The 19,486-nt window shown below is 49.4% G+C and overlaps 1 protein-coding gene across 3 annotated transcripts in view; it reads left to right on the top strand.

Annotated features, from left to right (window-relative positions):
* TTC7B (tetratricopeptide repeat domain 7B) overlaps positions 1-19,486 on the top strand; it is a 336,037-nt gene that overhangs the window by 85,269 nt on the left and 231,282 nt on the right. For all 3 annotated transcript variants that reach the window (XM_029597785.1, XM_029597787.1, XM_029597786.1), the window contains exons 6-8: positions 12-90; positions 1,584-1,756; positions 8,564-8,627. In XM_029597785.1, the coding sequence (XP_029453645.1) occupies positions 12-90; positions 1,584-1,756; positions 8,564-8,627 (316 nt within the window). The remainder of the gene's footprint in view (positions 1-11; positions 91-1,583; positions 1,757-8,563; positions 8,628-19,486) is intronic.

Raw genomic sequence — 19,486 nt, 5'->3', positions numbered from 1 at the left:
CTTGCACGCAGGAACCTGACAAGAGGCGTCGGAAGGTTCCGGGATCTGCTGAGAGCCGTTGAAACCCGGACAACGCAAAACCTGCGCATGGTAAGTTGTGTTTTCTGGTTTTTCGTTTGGCCGTACCATGACACAGTAAAGCTGGGCTGCCCTAATATTTAGATCACTGCTCGGTGCTTTTTCCAGCTTCATTGGATGAGTTGGAAGAGAGAGGGAAGATTGAAATCCCTGGTTCTGGGGGGTGACTGAGCGATGGTGGTCGCCCTGGCTAGGCGACCAATAACCTGAGGGCCTCTCTCTAACCGGAGCCAGAGTTGCCTGCTTTATCCCCGTCACTTCTCAGAGAGCTGTCCAGAGTCAGCCCTGGCTCTAGAGCCAAGGGAAGGAGCATCCAGTCTGCAAGGTTACCCGCTGCGTGTGAGGGCTGCAAGAGCGCAGGGAGCTCCAGCGGTTCCTCTGTGGGACAGGAACTATCAAGAGTTCATATCCTGCTTCTCCTTGTGACCTTGAGCAAGTCACTTTGCCCTCCATTGCCTCAGGCACCAAGTTAGGGAGGGGGGGGGGGTGTCACTTACTTATCTGTGTTAGGCATTCAGCAGTGGTAAACAGCGAAACACAGCGATAACGTTCAGTATTTAAATTACCACTCTCCCCCTGATACCATAAGTATGCTAATGAGCTGCTTTGCAAAAATGTGGCTAACTCTGGCCCACCTTACCCACGGAATGCCCCCCATTTATGTGGCTTTGCCATTTAGACAAATAACTTCTCAGTTATCCGTCTAAATGGCTTTTGAATGTCGGCCTCACAAGGAAGTGAGATTTGAACCCTGGTTTCCAGCCCATTGCTCTAATCCCTTGGCCACGCCTTTCCGGCTTTTAAGAATGAAGCTATAGTAGGGCTGTTCCAGTTAGGTCCAGCTCTGCTCTCTGCATCAGTGGCAGGGGGGAAGGAAATTGGAACCAAAAAGTTACCAATAAAGGCCGAGAGTAACAGATAAGTATGAGAGAAAAATAAGTGTGGGAGCTTGCTGGGCAGACTGGCTGGGCCATTTGGTCGTCTTCTGCCCTCATTTCTATGTTTTTTTTATGTTTGCTAGATGCGATCTGGTGCAACGAAGTGAAATATTCAGGGGAGAGGAATGGGAAAGTAGAATATCAGAAATGCTGATCCCCAGGAATAAGTACCAGCGGCAGTTTTGGTTTGCCAACTGAGGCCTGACCGTTGTGAGATCCGTCATTGGGACAGTGCTCAGGCCGCAGATGTGGAGTGCGAAACCCTCACATCTGGAGGTCCGAGAGCAAAGACGTGCCCACACGCAGCTGGCCCCGTTCTAAGACTCCCACTGCACAGCTGTTTTGAGTCTGTCACTGACTTGTTTTCCAGTGCTTCTTCGCCTGCTTAAATGCGGCAGCTTAAGCTCGTAGTCCGAGCCAGGGCGGCTGAAACTGCCGCGCAGTGGGAGTCGTCACACCGTGTCCCTAAGCGTTGCTGTGAAGTCCTCCCAGCCGATCTCACTCGAGCTGTGCGCGATTCGTCTTATTGAACGAATGTGACTGTTTTTTCTCCTGTGACTTCCTCAGACGATAGCCAGGCAGTTAGCTGAGATTTTACTGCGGGGCATGTGTGAGCAGAGCTACTGGAATCCATTGGAAGAGCCACCTCGCAAGTCTCCCCTCGATGACCCGCTGCGGCAAGGATCCAACACCAAAAGCTACGCGCTCAGCAGGCGACCACGGGTCTACGGCGGAGAGAAGTACGCACTTCCTTTCGAATTTTAATAATGCTTAAAGCGCTGTAAGTAGAACTGCAGAGGCCACCTCGAAGGAACGTGCCTGGGGTTTTATATTTTTTGGGGGGTAACAAAGAAAGGGGATTTCTCCTTGAAGCTATGAGAACGAAGTTGCCTTTCTAGCCCGCTGTCTTTCCAGCAGCGGCAAACACGATGGTGACAGGGAAATTCATTAGGTCTTGGTGACAGCTTTCAAAGGCATTTCAGGCACTTTGCAAAGGAAGATATTTCCCAGGGCAGTCGCTTCCTAATCCTCTTAAGCCATCCTTGGCGTCCCTCTGCCATGTTGCTTTCTTCAACAGTTTGCTTTTCCTCTTGCTAAGTGGCGGGCTATCAGATTCCCCTCTGCACTGATTTCATTCACCCCCCCTTACTTTGTAACCTGTCCCTCTCCTCTCACTTGCTTTTCATGGGAACTCATGGCATTTGGGCCCTGACGTTTTTTTTAAAAATATTTTTTTGCTAGCTGCGGCAGCACGACTTCCTGTTTTCATATTCCTGTTAAGAGGTTCCATCAGAGGTTTTGTTGCTTCCTATTTTAACCCTTCCGCCTTTGTTTCTGATATTAAGAGTGTAGATTACTTCACTGGGGAACAACAGAGCTTCCAGGAATTAATCTGTAGGGGAAGAGGGGGGGGGAGTGGAAGGCAGGATCTGGCATTTCTTTTCAGGTTTCAGAGGCAGAGCAGCGGGGGAGGGTGTTCTGCTCCAGCCCCTCCCCTCCAGGCAGCCTGCAGGGTAGAGGAGAGGAGGGGGCGAGGCTGGAGCGAGGAGAGTTGTCCAAGGAAGAGGAAGGGAAAGAAACTGCACAGCAAAGAAGAGACCCCAAAAGGGTTTGAATTAGGCACAAATTAGAACTGTATGAGCAGTGGGGCCAGTAATCAAGGCTTCAGCCCTGGCCTTGCTGTTTGGCGCTACGGCGCACAAGTTTCAGTCTTGCACTAACTGGCAGCCCCTTTTGGGCTTAATTTCTGGTGGAATAACCCGGACTGGCGTTCTGCCTCCTTGTTTCTGGGACCCAAGGAAGCAAGAGTAGTTCTGCTGGTATAAGTCAGTTTTGGTTTCCCCACTGAGCGGAGCTGCTGGTGTCCCGCATCATTCAGGTCCCAGAGGAAGCAGAGCAAAGTGTGTTGGGGCTGCTTATCTTGAGATGGGGCAGCCACATGGCCTTGATTTTTCTGCAGTTTCCTGGCACAGTCGAGGAGGTCTTGAGGGATTAATGGCCAGGGTCAAAGAGACACCCAGTGAATGCCCGACAGTCTCACTGCTTTTGATGCTTTTAGGTGAGCCATCTGCATGACCAGGCTGCTGCTTACCATGCTGGCTTCCAGGGCTCTGCCACCCTTGCCCCTGATGACCACCCTGGGGGGGGGGGGAAGGGGCAAGAAAGTGAATGAGGCGATGGGAGGGAGGGGGGTGGAGAATGAATGAAGGGATCAGAGGAAAGCTGAGAGAGGCTGGGGGGAGGGCAAGAGAATGAGTGAGGAGATCAGAGGGAGGGGAGAGCAAGCGAGTGAGGGAAGTGAGAGGCAAAAGAGTATGCAAGAGGGTCAAAGCTGTGGGTGCGAGTGAGAGGATTGGAGGGGGTATGAGTTATGAGTGAGATGAGGGCATTTTCAAAGGTGCAGCACACGATCGTAGCAATTTTCAAAAACCCATGTATGCACGTAAAATGCTCCTACACAGGTAATCCCAATGGACAATTCCATGGCGTATAGTGCAGCAATTTTCAAAAGCCCACTCACGTGGGTAACGCGCATTTACACGTGTAAAACCCTCTTTTAAGCATGTGAGTGTTTTTGAAAATCAGGCCCATAAGACTGAGGGTGGTCTTGTGAGTAAGGCGATTGGAGGGGGCAGGGAAAGAGTGAATGAGGGGATAGAAAGTTGTGTGGTGAGGGGGGGGGGGGGGCAGGGAGAAAGTGAGTGAGGAGAGCACTTGGTGCCCGAGGAGGCATTTTTTGATTTCCAGACCCTCTCCCAGCCTGTCTGAGAAGGCGGAGGTCGGTGGGTAGTGCACGCCAGTCTGCCTCCACCCCCAAGAGGGCGGAGGATAGGCAGCTGATACCAGCTCGGAGAGGAGGCCTGCAACTTACTGGCCAAGGAGGGGGAGGAAGAGGCGTGCTGGAGAGGATACGTTTTCAGGAAGGGGGGAATTAGTGGTGGGGGGAGGAGGTAAGCAGGCTCAAGAACCGACATGGATTGGGGATGAGACCTGGGGGATCTAGGACCACTGGGGAGAGATGAAGACCACGAAAGGAATCATGGGGGGGGGGGGGGAACGACTTGGGATGGAGAACCGGAATCACCAGGGTAGAGAGGAAGGGCCCCATTCTCTCTCCCTGCCTCCTCCTGCTCGCCTCAGCAGCCCTCCATTGCAGTCCCTAAGATTGTTCAGCCACCAGTGCTTACTGGTGGCCACTGGTGGGCAAAGAATGGCTGGGGGAATCAAGCACTGTGGGGGGATGAGGGATGACTGGGATAAGGAGAAGTAAGAGTGTGAAGAATGTGTGAGAGTTTGTGTTCAGGAGAGAGAGAGTTCACACCCAGCCCTGGTTCCCCCCCGCTTCACAGTTCCACTTCCTTTTTGACTACAAATTAAGCCCAGATAGTCGCATCTAGGATCAGATTTATTAAAAATCCCAAACCCTCTCCCACCCCCGCCTCCTGGTATTGTTCTCACGGTATTTTAAGATAAATTAGCCAGATGACTTCTTCCCTTCTAGAACATTTTCATCTGGTGCTGTTTTCAAAATGGCGATCCAGAGGCATTCTGGGATTTGAAGTCCTACTTTTCTGTTGGGAAAAAGTGAAAGTGCAGAGCCCCTGCTGTACTGAAATTTTTCAAATAATCTTGAATTTTAGTTGAAAGTTAGAAAGGGAACGTTCAGCAGTGGTGCGAGGGTTGCCAGCTCACGGCAGGGGTTTTTTTTTTTCTGCCAGCCTAACCTTTTTATGGACATGGATCCTAGCTTTGTCATTTTGTGCACAGCTGGACTTGCTATGCCGAGATTCGCCCCTCTGTGCGCTGAGTGAAGTCCCAGACCCCTGAGGTCCGCAGCCTGGCAGGGCGCTATGGCACCGGAGTCCGTTGCTCAGGCTGCTTTAATTGACATGAAATTATTTTTATGGCCATGTTGTTCCATTGACCGTAGTGTTACTCCTGGTTGGCCAACCTGAGCATGCTCTTGCAAGCCTTGTGGGCCGGTTTGTTCTGTGAGGAGGTTAAAATCTCCCCAAAATTCTTTCTTCAGGATTTTCTTAGCTTTTGTCCAGTGGTTCTTTTCAAAGGAATTCCTAACATGCTGTCCAGTACAAGATAATGAGTTCAGTGCGATCCAGCTTTACTTGAAATATTTGTCATTCTGCTCCTGTGAACCAAGGAAATGTACAAGTGGATAGGTAAGACTTACTATTAAGAACCTAAGAAGTTCCACCTTGGGTCTGACCGAAGTCCATCGAGCCCAGCATCCTGTCTCCGAGAGCCCAAAAAGTAGATCTAATGCCTGTTACTTCCAGGAATAGCCATGGCTTTCCCTAGACTCCTCGGCTAATAATGTGTTATGGACTTTTCCTCCAGGAACTTCTCCAAACCTCTTTTAAACCCCGCCGTGCTTGTCGCCTTGAGCATGTCCTCTGGCAACAGATTCCACAGCTTGATTTTGTGCTGAAGAAAAAAAGCACAAAAATAAACTGGGAAGGAGTGCCTTTCTGTTGGTTGCACATGATGCCGTTTCATCGGCTCGTGCCATGATTGATGTCTTCTTGTATGTCTGCATTAGGGAATGCCACAGCACAGGCCTCGTCTACTGGTGCTGCAGTTTGTGCTCAAGAGCGGAGGCAGACGCTTGCTAATTTTTTAAAAGCTGTCAGATTTACGTTGTATACTTAAGCCCTTTCAGTTGGGTTTTACGTCTGTGTTCCCTGTACGTACCCGGATCAGTCCAGACTCCTGGGTTTTGCCTCCCTTCCAGCAGATGGAGACAGAGAAAGTTTTGCAGAAACTGCCACATAACCTGCTGTGCCACCTGCAGTCCCTCAGTATTTCTCTGTCTCCAGCAGATGGTGAAGGTACAAAACCTGCAGTTCTGAACCTGTGTTAAAATATATATAAGAAGAAGATTGGAGAATTTCCTCCCAGGAAGTTGGCAGGTCCTGGTTTGAAGGTGGACGAGCAGGGGTTTGGTTGCTCGGTCCTTCCTTGCCGGAGGCAGAAAGCTGGTGGATCCAGTTCCCTCGCCTCCAGGAGGATTAGCGGAGCCTTGCTACCACTCTATATATCAGGGAAGTCCTTTTTTTGTCTTTTTAGTAAAATTAAAAAAAAAAAAAAAAAAAAAAAAAAAGAAGTGAGGCTTTAGTTTGCAGATCTGATCAACCTAGCAGTGGACAGACCGTCGAGGCTTGCTCGTCTGCATCAAGGCCCCATATTTTCAGATAAGGTGGCTCGCGGCTTGGCTTTTGAGAGGAAGCGCTTAAGGGGAAAAGGGTCGTCTGAGGATGTTATTTCTACTCTATTGCAGGCTAGAAAGACTTCCACCTCCTTGGCGTATGTAAGGGTATGAAGCGTTTTTGAGGCTTGGTGTGTGGAGCAAGGGGTTGATCCTATGTGGGCATCCGGGGCACATATTCTGACCTTTTATGCAAAGAGGGTTTGTTCTTTAACTCCCTCAGAGTTCAGGTGGCGGCTTTGGGTTGTCTTCGAGGCAAGGTGCAGGGAGCGGCTCTAGCTGTGCATCCGGATGTGGTGCGTTTCCTCCGGAAGGGTGAAGCATTTGCGCCCTTCGGTTCAGAAGCTGGGCCCCTCCTGGAGCCTTAACTTAGTCCTTAAGCGCGCGTGTGTGGCGCCGTTCGAGCCTCTTAAAAGGGCTTCCATGAAAGATCTCACTTTGAAGGTGGTTTTCTTGGTGGCGATTTGTTCCGCTTGGAGGATCTCAGAACGTCAAGCCTTGTCATGCAGGGATCCTTTTTTGAGGATTTCGGATTCTGCGGTCTCCTTGAAGACGGTTCTTTCCTTCCCGCCGAAGGTGGTATCGTCAGTCGGTTGAGCTCCCTCCCGGCTTTCTCAAATTTTGGATGCTGTTGCGCCTCATGTGAGAGAGTTGTGACTCTTGGATGTCAAGCGTGCATTGTTGCGGTATCTTAAAGTCACTAACGGCTTCCGGTTGTCGGATCACCTTTTTGTGCTATGGAGTGGTGCTAAAAAAGGGTCATAAAGCGTCAGAAGCCATGATTGCACGGTGGTTGAAGGAAGCCATTGGTTCTGCGTACGTCTGTCAGGGTCGTCCTGTCCCGGAGGGGTTAAGGGCTCATTCTACCCGTTCCCAGGCAGATCTCCTGGGCCAAGTGTCAGCAAGTTTCTCCACAAGAGATTTGCAGGGCGGCTGCTTGGAAGTCATTGCACACTTTTGTCAGGCATTGTCATTTGGATGTCCAGGCCCCAGAGGCCGTGGGCTTTGGTGAGCGTGTACTTCGAGCGGGACTCTCGCAGTCCCACCCTGTTTAGAGAAGCTTGGGTACATCCCAGGTTGCTGGACTGATCTGGATATGTACAGGGAAAGGAACATTGGTTCTTACCTGCTAAGTTTCGCTCCTGTAGTACCACAGATCAGGCCAGAGTCCTGCCCAGTTCAGGGAGAGAGATTTGGAGAGTCCGCTCGATCTGTTATTGTAATTAATCTGGAGAATGGCACAGGTTTTGTTTAGTCCTGCAGGTTTTTTAGTGTGGGCAAAGTTTTCTGTTCTAAGTTTCCCTTTCCCACTGCTTGTTCAGGGGGATATTAATTCGTGGTTGGTATTAGTGTTGCTGCGGTCTTGGCTTGGGTAATTATCAATACTGAAGGACTGCAGGTGGCACACCGGGTTAAGAGGCGGTGCCTGCGAAACTTTCTCTGTCTCCATCTGCTGGAAGGGAGGCAAAACCCAGGAGTCTGGACTGATCTGTGGAACTACAGGAACGAAAATTAGCAGGTAAGAACCCATTTTCCTATGCAGTCGATGGTAATGAAATCAATTTCTAACAGCATCAGAGTTGCATTTTAAATCTCATTTGCATAAAAGTTAAATAATTGGAGAAACATGTTGATTATTTAGTTCCAAATGTGCAGTTTCTGAGGTCATAACTTTCTTGGGCTAAGTGTACTCCATCGCAAAAGAATATTATCCTGGGATGCTGACCAGCAGACCTTTTAATTGTACTGAAATACTTTTCAAAATGTAAGAGAGAAAATGAGAGCGTAAGGTGAACGGAACATTTTTTTTGTGCACTGGGGCAGCCGTTCCTGTTGAGAGAATGGAGAGTGAAGGATCTAGGTTTAGCAACACATTGGCATGCACGGATTGGGGTAGCCTTCCTTTGGACATCTTTGTGAGTCGGGTTAGGCGGCTTGCTAAAGAAGGACAGGGCTGCAGGTAAAGCGCCAAAAAGCATTTTCCAGTCTGGAGGCCAAAGATTGACAAACAAATCTCTTCTGTTCTCCCTTTATCTTGAGGAGATGCAGTTGTGCAAAGTGTTGGTCAGCAGCCCAGCTCCCATTTTGTAGGGCTCTAGCAGATCAGAGCAAAGAGGCTTTGGAAATGTCATCCTGGACACATCTGTACCGGTGCACTGCTGACTAAATAATTACAGAGCGTCTTTTGCCTACGAGCACTCCATGTGTCATGTGGCCGAACCTGCCGAATTTGAGTCTGACCTGTCAAAGCTGTGTAAAGCACATTTAGGCATGGATATTACTTGCTGGTATCTGAAATAAACGTATTTTACTTTTTGTGCAGCATTTTCTGTCCACAAGAAAATACGGAAGAAGCCCTGCTCTTGCTGTTGATCAGTGAATCTATGGTAAGTTCACATCGCAGGGCATTTTGTCCTACTGCTGGTTGAAAGGGACCCACTGTCAAAAGTCAGCGTGCACAAGGCTTTCACATTGCCTCGGGGCTTGTGGATTAAAGCTGCTTAGTTTATTGCCTGAATACCCCCTTTCTGGATGCCGTTCCAGTGCCTTCTGTTGCCGTTCCAGATCCCCGCGCCACTGGAGCCGGGTACAGGAAAGCCGAGGGATCGCCTCGTACGGGGTCAGTCCCTGGAGTTATGGATGTTAGAGCCTTTCGCTCGTTCACTCCGGGGGGGGGGGGGAGGGGCTGCTGCGGAGAGCAGTGCCCCCAGCAGTACAGGAGCTTGCTGGCAACAGCTGAACCCAGCGCAAAGCAATGTACGACACCCACCCCCCCACCCCCCCACCTTCTCTCTTCTGAGATCTGGGCTTCAGGAACGGGGTGACGCCTTTCTCGCCAAAGAGCGAGGCCACCGTGCACGGGGAGACTTCATGGGGCAAGGCAGAAAAATGAAAGGGCGGGAAGAGAGGAAGTTGGGGGTAAGGAGCGGATGGGTAAAGCCAGGTGTAAATAGAAGAGAAGGGGAAAAAGAAAATCCAGATATGAAGAGAGAAAGGAAAACAGGCAAAGAATCAGATGTATGTCAGTGGAAAATGCAAAGCCAAAGCCAAAAAAAAAAAAAAACATAAAAGAAACGTTTCAAAAGAAGCGCAGGATAGAGGATACAGAAAGCCAGGGGCATGAAGGGAATGGGAGCAGCTTCTTGTCTGATGCCCTCGTCCTGAGCTTCTTGCGATATTGCAGGGACTCTTATGTTCGCCAGTGCTCCTGTATGTGGTGCAGATCTGTCAGGCCTGGACGTGCTAGGGAGGAAGGGAAGGAGGCTGTAGTAGTGGCCCTTACCTAAGAGCTAGTGTGGAGGAGAGGGCACCTCCGAGGAGATGCCTCTCCAGGCCTCGATACCTATGTCCCTGGGGGGGAGGGGGAGGACAGCAGAAGGGAAACGGGCAAAACCCACGGTGCAAGGTGAAGCTGAGCGGCTCTGAGACCTAGGAGCAGGAGAGCGCGTCTCACGGTGCTCACGAACACTTAGAAAGCAGTGGGGGAGCGCACTGTGCACAGGATAAGATGGTAATCGTTGGACACCAATACAGCGCACTCTTACAGGGTCATTCATCAAAATGTGTTAATGCCACAACGCGTGCGATAGTCGCATGTGGCGCGAATGTAAATTTTTCAAAGGGGCAGGATTGGGGAGGGGCTTGAGAGGGATTAGTGAAAACGAGGGGCATTATCGCACTGTGTGACAGCGTAACGCATGCTATCGCACACTTTTGACGCTGGAAATAACCAAACCTTTTTTCCTGGCATTAAGCTGTGCGATATGGCCGAAATGGCCTTAACGCAGTTCGTGATAAAGATTGCAAATTGCTTTTCGGCCACTTCTGAGGGGAGAGATGGAGTGGGGAGAGAGAGCGAGGCCTCTGGGGAGGCCTTCACAGTATCCAACTATTTATATGACTATAGGAGGGCCAGCTATTAACGCGAGGTCAGGTTTTGGTGGTGGTCTAGTGTTTTGGGACCAGTTTTACATGCAGAGTGAGACGTACGAACAGCACAGTACACCTCGGTGAAGATTTGACGTCATTTGGAGTGAGGAAAGTCTCACAAAGAGGAGATTTCTACGGTGTTCTCTCACCCTATCTTGATAGTACCCTGGTAGAGAATCCATCAAGCTAGGGTGAGAGAACACTGTAGAAATCTCATTTTTATGTGACACTTTCCTCACTCCAAATCACGTCAAATCTTCACCGAGATCTACTGTGCTGTGTGTACGTCTCACTCTGCATGTAAAACTGGCCCCAAAACCCTAAAACCACCACCAACAGCTCACCTCACTCACTCTCTCTCTCTCTCTCTCTCCCTCCTTCCTACCTATGCGAAGCGCTAGCATAGCGCATGGTGCAGTAATTGTAAAATTATCATAGACTCGCCCCGTTTTCTTATCCCGGGCGTTACCCATGCGAAATTATAGCATTTTGGTGGATCTAGGGGTTAGTTCAGAAGGGGTTAGAATGATTTGGAGGCTCCTTGTCGGGGACCGGTTTCCCCGCAGTGACAGAGCACGGGCTTAGCACCCTGAGCCTTGTCCAGTGTTAAAGCAGGGCTCCCACTCGGCATCCTGCAATGGCAGCACAACAGCTGTCTCGGCGTCTGCCACTGTTTGAAGAGGAAATGCTTGTTTATCCTTAAACAGTAAGGTGAGGACTGCAGATGCAGAGCCAGTACCAGAAGGATCTGTGTGGTTATGCGCCTGGGTCCTGCTGTCGAACGGTCCTGGCTAGCGCTTCGCCTGCTCCCAGGTCCTCTTGAGATTTCGCTGCAGGGCGATGGGTTCGTCATCCCCAGCGCTCCCCAGCCGTGCAATGAAACAGAATCGGCTCCGCTGCTGCTCCTGCATATCTTTTCCCCAGCCATCCATCTCCTGCCGTCTGTTGATGGAATTAAAAGCCAGCTGCATCCAACACCCTCGGAGCAGCCAGCATGACAGCTTTGACTCATCCAAATGAATCCTTAAACTGTGCCATGCTGAAATGAAATACCCCTCTCTCTCTCTCAGCAGATGCACGTATGGAGCCCTGCCACTCTTCTGGTTTGGGTTTGCTACTGTTTAACTCTGACTTAATAGTTTAAGAGGCATCAGTATTAATTGGCTAATTTCCTGGGGATATTCCCCCCCCCCCCCCCCCCAGAAATTTGCAAGGGTCTCCTAAGCTGCTATCTCCAGCCAGTGCACCTGGATTTGCTCCTCTGTCCCTAAGACCGTGACGGCAGTGGGAAAGAGACCGCATCTTTCACAGGAGAGCGCCCCAGCAGATCTGGCTTTCAGGATATCTTAAGGTGCTTTGCCCCATTGGATGCATGAAGGTGTGCTCTGATTTCCCTAAGGCAGGACTATGTCTCCAAGCACAAAAGGGCCGATACAGTAAAAGTCGTGGGAGAGAGCCTGCATCACCCCCTCCCCTCCTGTTCCTGGTAAGGGAGGGGTTGGATTAGGGAGCCCAGTAGCTTTTCCTTACTCCCTTCTGTGCTCTGTCCGCTCCTGCATCCCCCCTCCCCTCCTGTTCCCTGCAAGGGTCAGTAAGAACAGAACATAGTAACATAGTAATGGCGGCAGGAAAAGACCAAATGGTCCATCCAGTCTGCCCAGCAAGTTTCTTATGGTAGTAACTGCCGCTCCGTGCAGGTTACCCCCAAGCCTTATGTTAAGGGTAGCAATATTTACAATCCAAACCAAGCAACTGTCAAAGCCCATCACAAAATTATTGCTAGCATCGTTTTTACAGGGCGAGCAGCCTTCATGATAATTCAGACAGTGCTGCTTGAACGTGCTTTGCCATAGAAGCAGTCCTGTGCTTTGTCCCTAATGTCAGCATATCTGTACCCCTGACCATAAAATTCTCCTTTTTCCCCTTTCAGGAATGGAGGGAAGGTGAGGGGAGTGAGTTGTATTAGGGAGCAGAGCGGCTTTTCTCTGCTCTGCTCAGTGCTCTGTCCACTCCAGCATCCCTTCTGCCCTTCCTTTTCCCCAATTGGCACGGATAGTGCTTCATGCATGCCGGACACTGGGGCTTTTGTTGGAATCCATTGCAAATCCGAGAATGTGTCTGCTGTGTGGCAAGAGATAGTCTCTGAAAACCTGAAAAATAAGCTGTCTGAGACAGGTTTGATGCCAGCACTAGCAGACTCAAGATAGGTATAAATTAGAAAGAGATGTCGAGGTACTAAGATCCATAGAGGAGAGTTTTCAAAGTTACTCAGAGGTCTGAAATCGCCTTTGCTGAATGCAACTAAAAGTCTGTGCACTGTCCCCTTAAGTCGTATCGAGGGTAATTTTATAACTGCATGCAGTCAGTAAAGTCCGAATTTTCAAAGCCATCTCCTGCACATAATTTTGCTTTGAAAATTCGGGGCGATTGACCCACTAGGTGCGCAGAACTGACAAAAAGTTACACCTGCTGTTTGGAGGGCGCCACTTTCAGAAATACGAAAGCATGCGAATAAGTTCTATCGCCCCTTCCCCGGTCCGCATGAAAGCTGGTTCCGCACTTATGACACTGTGTGTCCCCAGGGCCTGTTCTGGTGCACGCTGAAGCACACGGAGCTCACTTTTGTGACTTCAGCCCCCCCGTTGAGAGGAGGCGTTCTCCGAGACTCGTGCAGGTTGGGAAGGGGGAGGGTGGAGAAGTGTGCACGTGGGTGGTATTTTCAAATCTTCGCGTCAACACTTGTGGCAGAATCTTTTCCCGCGGAAAGAGCAAGGTGCAAGTGAGCGCGTGCGGTGTGTTTTATACTGAAAGCTCGCGTGCATTTCTTGTTGACAACTGAGGGAAGGCCTTGGGTAAAAGGTGCGCATGATCTCTGGCCTCATGTGCAACATCTTGGCTGCATCCCCGACAGGCTGATGTCATTGCAGCACCGTCATGGCAGGCAGGTCAAATGCTGAAGAAGGGGAAATGCTGAAGAAGGGGCAAGTCAAAAGGGATACCCTTTGCCGTGCCCTGCTGTGAGGCCTCTCAGAGGGCCGAGATTGCTGCTGGTTCTACTTTAAGACTGGAGGGGGTGAGAGAGGGAGAACCTCCTGCCTGTCTGAACTCTGTTGGTGGTAATCTTTCTATTTTTGTTATCTGTATGGTTGTTTTGCTGCTGGTGTTATCTGTGGTGGTTGTTTGTTTGTCATTATCCTTTGTTGTAAGGACATTTTGTCTAGAGGTAATAAGGTCGATATTCAAAGGCTTTTATCCAAGTAGCTTTTGCATTATCTGGATAAATGCTGAGCTTTGAATATCATTGGCACTTACCTAGATACATTTTATCCGGATAAGACATTACTCAAAAAAAATGTATCCAGATGAGCCACAGGTGCTTCAGGGGGTGTTCTGGGGTGGAGTTGAGTTAGCCAAATAACCGATATTTGGAGTTAGCTGAATAAGTTATTTGGCTAAGTCAAGATGTGACCATGAACAGGGTTAAAGTTTTCCACGTATGTGTACCCAGATATCTCTAACCTTAACCAGGTGTATTCAAAGAACATAGCTGGTTAAGTGGCGATTCTAATAAAGCAATATATCCTTGCGGGCCTCTCCCGGTCCTATCCCTACCCCAATGAAACAAATGTCAGCCCTGCTGGCCGAGCCCCCCTCTCCTCAAGCCTTCCAAAATAGCTGCAAAACATTGTGGTCCTATAGGCCCGAAAAGCCTTTGATGACAGAGACCTCCTGTAGAAGCCTTCCCTCCACCTCCCGCTCTACCCAGAACCTCCCAATTCACTTGCCATGGCCAGGAGCTGGGAACAATTGTCCAGTTCCCGGAGCACTCGGTGTTATTCTGTCAAAGCAAATCTCTGATGACAGTACTGGTGGGCTTCTGCAGGGGGGGGGCTTTCATTTCATTCTACTTTTTGCAGTTTGAGAGGGGGGGGGGAGAAGAGGGAGGCTTTGTGGGATGTTTATCCTGCCAAATATCCCTGATAACTTATCCAGCTAACTTTAGATGTTTTAAAAATTGCCCTCTGTATGTATAGTAATTACTATATTTTAGATAAATATCATTTTTATTTGATTATTTTTTAGATTATATTTATGCAGATATTGTAATTGTGCTTTAAAATTGTTTAATGCATTGTTGTTAGCCATCTTGCGTAGTCTTTTGACTGGAAACACAGGAAACAGCTCTAAGAATGGAATAGAATTATCCATGAAAGGTCGTTCCATGTGTGCATTTGGAGACCCCCAGATGTGGTGACCATGCTAGGCTCTCCTGTTTTACTTTTGTTTTCCTCTGTGGTGCAGCAGTAGTGATATGCAAATTTAAGTGATTGGATTGGCTGAGTCAGTTCCTATTTCTTTATTGTAAAATCCCTGTTTGCTCACAGTACTTGCCCCAACTGCAGTAGAAGACCTTTTCTAGTTCAGCATTAAAAAAAAAAGCAATTTTGGTTTAAACATGGTACATTTTTCTACATTGGTAAATAACATCCCTTCAGCTTCATTGCTCACTATTTTGAATAGGTTTTGTGAAGTCAGGTGACCCTTTTAATTTTAGCTGGAGAGAAAAATATGCATCAAAAAGTGGTTTTGCTGGGAGGGTGGCATGGCTCAGGCCATAGTGCTTTGCATGGTGGAGCAGGGGAACCGAGTTCTGATTCCCCCACCCATCTGGGGCAGGTCCAGCCTCAGCTTGCCATGGAGGTTTGTGCATGCTAGCCCTCAGAGGGAGGGAAGACGGCTGTTGACCAAAGAACGCACTGAGGAGGCAGCCCTTGGGTCTGCAGGGTCCAAAGTGCCACCTGACCATGTTGTCTGGGAGGCAGGGAAGAGTGGAAATGTTGGGCGTGAAAGGGAGAGCATTTAAAACAAACATAATTTTGCTGTTCGGGAGCTTTGCACTGCACTTTTAGCTATTCCATTGTAGGTTTGTTTTTAAAGACAAATTTGGGGGCTGATATTAAAAAAAAAAAAAAGCAAGCTCAGCTCCTGAGTCAGGAACCTAAATTACGAATCTATTCTCAGCCAACTTTAGGGGCCCAAGTTTTCAGCTGAAAATTCGCCTAAATTTAGGGACCTAAAAGTTAGGCTCTATCATTCAGTCCTGCTCTTCATTTGCCTAGATTTAGGCTCGTAAGTTAGGTGCCTGGTTCTGAAAATCAGTGCTGAGCTCCTAACTTTCTTTCCTCTCCCTAACTCCACTCCTGTAGCCACCCACTTTTTAGGCTCCTAAATTTAGGGACCTAATGAAATTAGGTGCCCTAGTAAACTTTCAAAAGGGACTATTTGGGAGCCTGACCTCCAAAAATTAGGAGCCTAAACTCATTGACCCCTGGGGCGCTAGCACCGCGGAGCAAAATGGCTGCTTAAACCAGAGCTCCTTGCCTCTTCGAGCCCTCAGCAGTAAATTGCCAGTGCTTAAGGGACGGTGATCTTGTTTGCTATACGACATCCAACTGACTATTGTACTCAGATTGCTCAAAAGAAAAAAGGAGTGGATGTTAAACAATTCTCCTACTCTAAAAATGTGCTAGGAGATGAGGGGCCTACAGATACCAGAGAAACCACGAGCCTTGCAGCTTCGGAGGAAGAGGGGGATACATGCCCCAGTCTCACTGCGGCGGGTTCCAATGACATAACAACAAGGGATGAATTTCGACAATGGTTTGGGGAACTGAGAAAAGGACATGAAGGATAATAAAAAAGAATTGCTGATAATGATGGCTGATCTACGTGAAGAGCTAGCAGAGATTGGACGACGGGTTGATGACTGCGACGTGCAGATAGATGCACAAGTAACTAAGTTGGATGTATTACAAACCCATTATTAACAGATATCTCAGGAATCGGCTGAATTACAAATTAAGTTGGAAGACCTAGAAAATAGAAGCTGCAGAAATAATCTGCGTTTTCGTGGCGTTCCGGAGACGGAAGACTATGCAGATTGCACAGAGACTGTTAAAGACATATGCAATTTCTTCCTACAACAGGGACTGGACTCTGAGCCCGGCACATTAGAGGTGGAAATTGAACGTGCCCATAGATCCCTGGGACCGAAGGTGGGAAATAAACCACGGGATATAATAGCTTGTTTTAATCGATATATTGTGAAGGAGAGAGCGTTAATGGCAGCTAAGAAACAACAGACCTGGGAATGGCAATCGCATAACATTGCTATCTTCGCAGATATTTCCCCAGTAACAGTCAAAGAATGGAATTCCGCGAAATCACCACCACTCTCAGGCGAGAAGGAATCGGGTACCGCTGGCTATTCGCATTTGGACTGGCAATCACAATTAAAGGAGTAACCACCAAGATTCAAACCATGGAAGAAGCAGCGGCCATCTTGTGGGACGCAGGCCACGCTGTCAAACTTGTTGCAGCACCTAAGAGATTCCCTCAGGCCCAAAGCAGCGACACTCTGAAATGGCAGCGGGTATCTAAAGGGGGTCGGAGACTCCGTAGACAGAATGAAGAAGCAGCGCAGGATAAACTGTTGGGAAATGGCTGAATGGACGTTGAGATTCACAGACTTTCTTTTTCTGGTTCTCTGGGGAACCGCGTATGTATACCAGGGTAACAGCTGGGTCACTATACCAGTGGTTGAGACCCAATTTATGCTATATTATGTTATTGTATAGCTAAAGTTAAAGTTAGGGGGCAATTACTGCACATATATTTATTGTTGTTAATACTTTCTTATCATAGGCTCGGGGGGTGTGGGAGCGTGTTCCGTGCGGGTGAGTGGCCTGTGTGCGCGCCGGGAGAGCGGGCGTTTGCCCGTTCTCCCACGGACTTTACTGAATCGGCCCGTATGTTAGGTAACCGCCTGGTTCTACAATCAATCATCCTTACCAAAGTTGACTACTGTAACTCTTTGCTGCTTGGTCTACCAGCTACCACCATTAAGCCTTTACAGATGTTACAGAACTCTGCGGCCAGGATCTTGACCCATCCTCTATAACAGACCTGGGCAAGGGGCGGCCCGCGGGCTGAATCCGGCCCGCCTACGGTCTGAATCCGGCCCGCCCACTGCTGAGAGCAGACGGGGAATGAGGCGTTCATTCTCCGCTCCCTTGCTCCCCGATTGGCCGGCCAATCGGGGAGCGAGGGAGCGGAGAATGAACTGGTTTTTTTTTTTACAGCGTCCGGGGGGGGGGAGAGGAGGGAGTGACTCGAGCGAAGGCACGCTGTCCGATTGGCCGGTGCTGGGCAAGCCTTGCCCAGCACCGGCCAATCGGGCAGCGTGCCTTCGCTCGAGTTTCTTTCCTACATATGTCACGGAGTTTTTTGCCGGTCCGCGGCGCGTGCTCCCGGTCTCTCCCGCTGCTGTTGCCGCTGGGCTGTCAGCACGTTCAAGCCCAGTGGAAACGGCAGCGGTGTTGGAAGAAGCTATGGCACCCGCGGCTGGCCTTTTCTTCTTCCCGCGCCTGCCCCCCCCCTCCCGTGACCCGAAACAGGAAGTGATACACGGAGCGGTGCGCGGGAAGGAGAAAGAGCCGTGCCGCGTCGGCTGCAGCATCGGCCCCCGAGCAATTGAACCAGCCGGCAATCGAGAAGAGTCAGCAGCATGAGCCTCCCGCGGCCGAAGGGATTCTTCTTTCTTGGCCTGCGGGGGCTCATGCTGCTGACTCCTTTCTCGATTGCCGGCTGGTTCAATTGCTCGGGGGTCGATGCTGCAGCCGACGCGGCACGGCTCTTTCTCCTTCCCGCGCACCGCTCCGTGTATCACTTCCTGTTTCGGGTCACGGGAGGGGGGCAGGCGCGGGAAGAAGAAAAGGCCAGCCGCGGGTGCCACAGCTTCTTCCAACACCGCTGCCGTTCCCACTGGGCTTGAACGTGCTGACAGCCCAGCGGCAACGGCAGCGGGAGAGACCGGGAGCGCGCGCCGCGGACCGGCAAAAAACTCCGTGACATATGTAGGGGGAAGAGGAAGTGAGTAAGAGAGAGTGAGAAGCAGCCAGCCAGCCTGTGTGTGATTGAGTGGTCAGAGAGCTGATGTGTGTTTGTATGTGAGAGACAATGAAAGTGATTGCTCAGGGAGATGACTGATGTGTATGTGAGAGTGTGAGGCATTAGTCAGGGAGGTGACTGATGTGTGTGTGTGTGTGTGAGAGAAAAAGCATGGAAGTGAGAAGTCTGGGTATGTGGGAAAGCATGAGCATAAGAAGCCTGGAGTTGTGGGAGTGAGAAACCTGGGTGAGTGTGCATGCATGAGAGAGAGAGACTGCTTGGTAAGGTGACTGTGTGTGTGAGAGAAAAAGACTGGTGTGTGTGAATGTGAGAGAATGTGATTCAGGGAATGAGAAGCCTGTGCAGGTGGAGAGTGAGCATGGAAATGAGAGAGACTGGTTGGGTGTAACAGAGAGAAAGTGATTATGGGAATGAGAAGCCTGTGCATGTGAAGAGTGAGCATGGGAGTGAGAAACCCGGGTGTGTGTGAGACACATCATGGGAGGGAGAAGCCGGTATATCTAAAAGAGAACATGGGAGTGAGAGACTGGTGTGTGTGTGTGTGTGAGAGAGAGAGAAAGAAAGTGATTTTGGGAATGAGAAGCCTGTGCATGTGGAGAGAACAAGCATGGGAGTGAGAGACTGGTGAGTGAGTGTGTGTGTGTGTGAGAGAGAGAGAGACAGAGAAAGTGATTATGAGAGTGAGAAGACCATATATGCAAGTAGAACACGGGAGTGGGAAGCCTGTGTGTGTGTGTGTATGGCATGAGAGAAACTGTTCAGGAAGGTGACTGGTGTGTGTGTGCCAAAGACTGTTTGGGAGATGATTGGTGTGTGAGAGACAGAAACTGGTCATGGGGGCATGACTGGTATGGTGTGTGTGTGAGAGACATGGGCACTAAGGAAGAGGACCATAAGTATAGAGCTTAGCTTCTACTGCTGCTTCTGGTGTGTGCCATGGCCTGCAGGGAAGGGGAGTAGGAGAGCTGCTGGAGGGGGTAAGTAAAGGTGGCTTTAAGTTTATTTTTCTTGACTGCCATTTTAATTGTGTGATGTCTGCTTTTTTGAAATATTTTATTGGTGTTTGGAGAATGTTTAATAGTTTTTATGAGTTTTTAATTGTTGGATGTTATTCTGTTCATAGCTGTTTAGAAACATTTATTCTGCTTATTAGTATAGTTTTACAATTATTTCTGTGTGGGGATCTATAGCTGCTTGTTAGTTCTGTTTTCCTAATAAGAGGTGTATTGGTGTTTAGGGTCTGATGTAATATTTGTAGTGTTGCCTTTTCATAGATAGGGTTGCTCCTGTTTGAGTGTATTCCATAATACAGGTGTAACTGTGTGCGGATTAGTTTATGTGCATT

Source organism: Rhinatrema bivittatum, chromosome 4 (genome assembly GCF_901001135.1).
Source record: "Rhinatrema bivittatum chromosome 4, aRhiBiv1.1, whole genome shotgun sequence".
NCBI classification, from domain to species: domain Eukaryota; kingdom Metazoa; phylum Chordata; class Amphibia; order Gymnophiona; family Rhinatrematidae; genus Rhinatrema; species Rhinatrema bivittatum.
The sequence above is the reverse complement of the archived record's forward strand: the minus strand, read 5'-3'. Positions and strand labels throughout refer to the sequence as shown.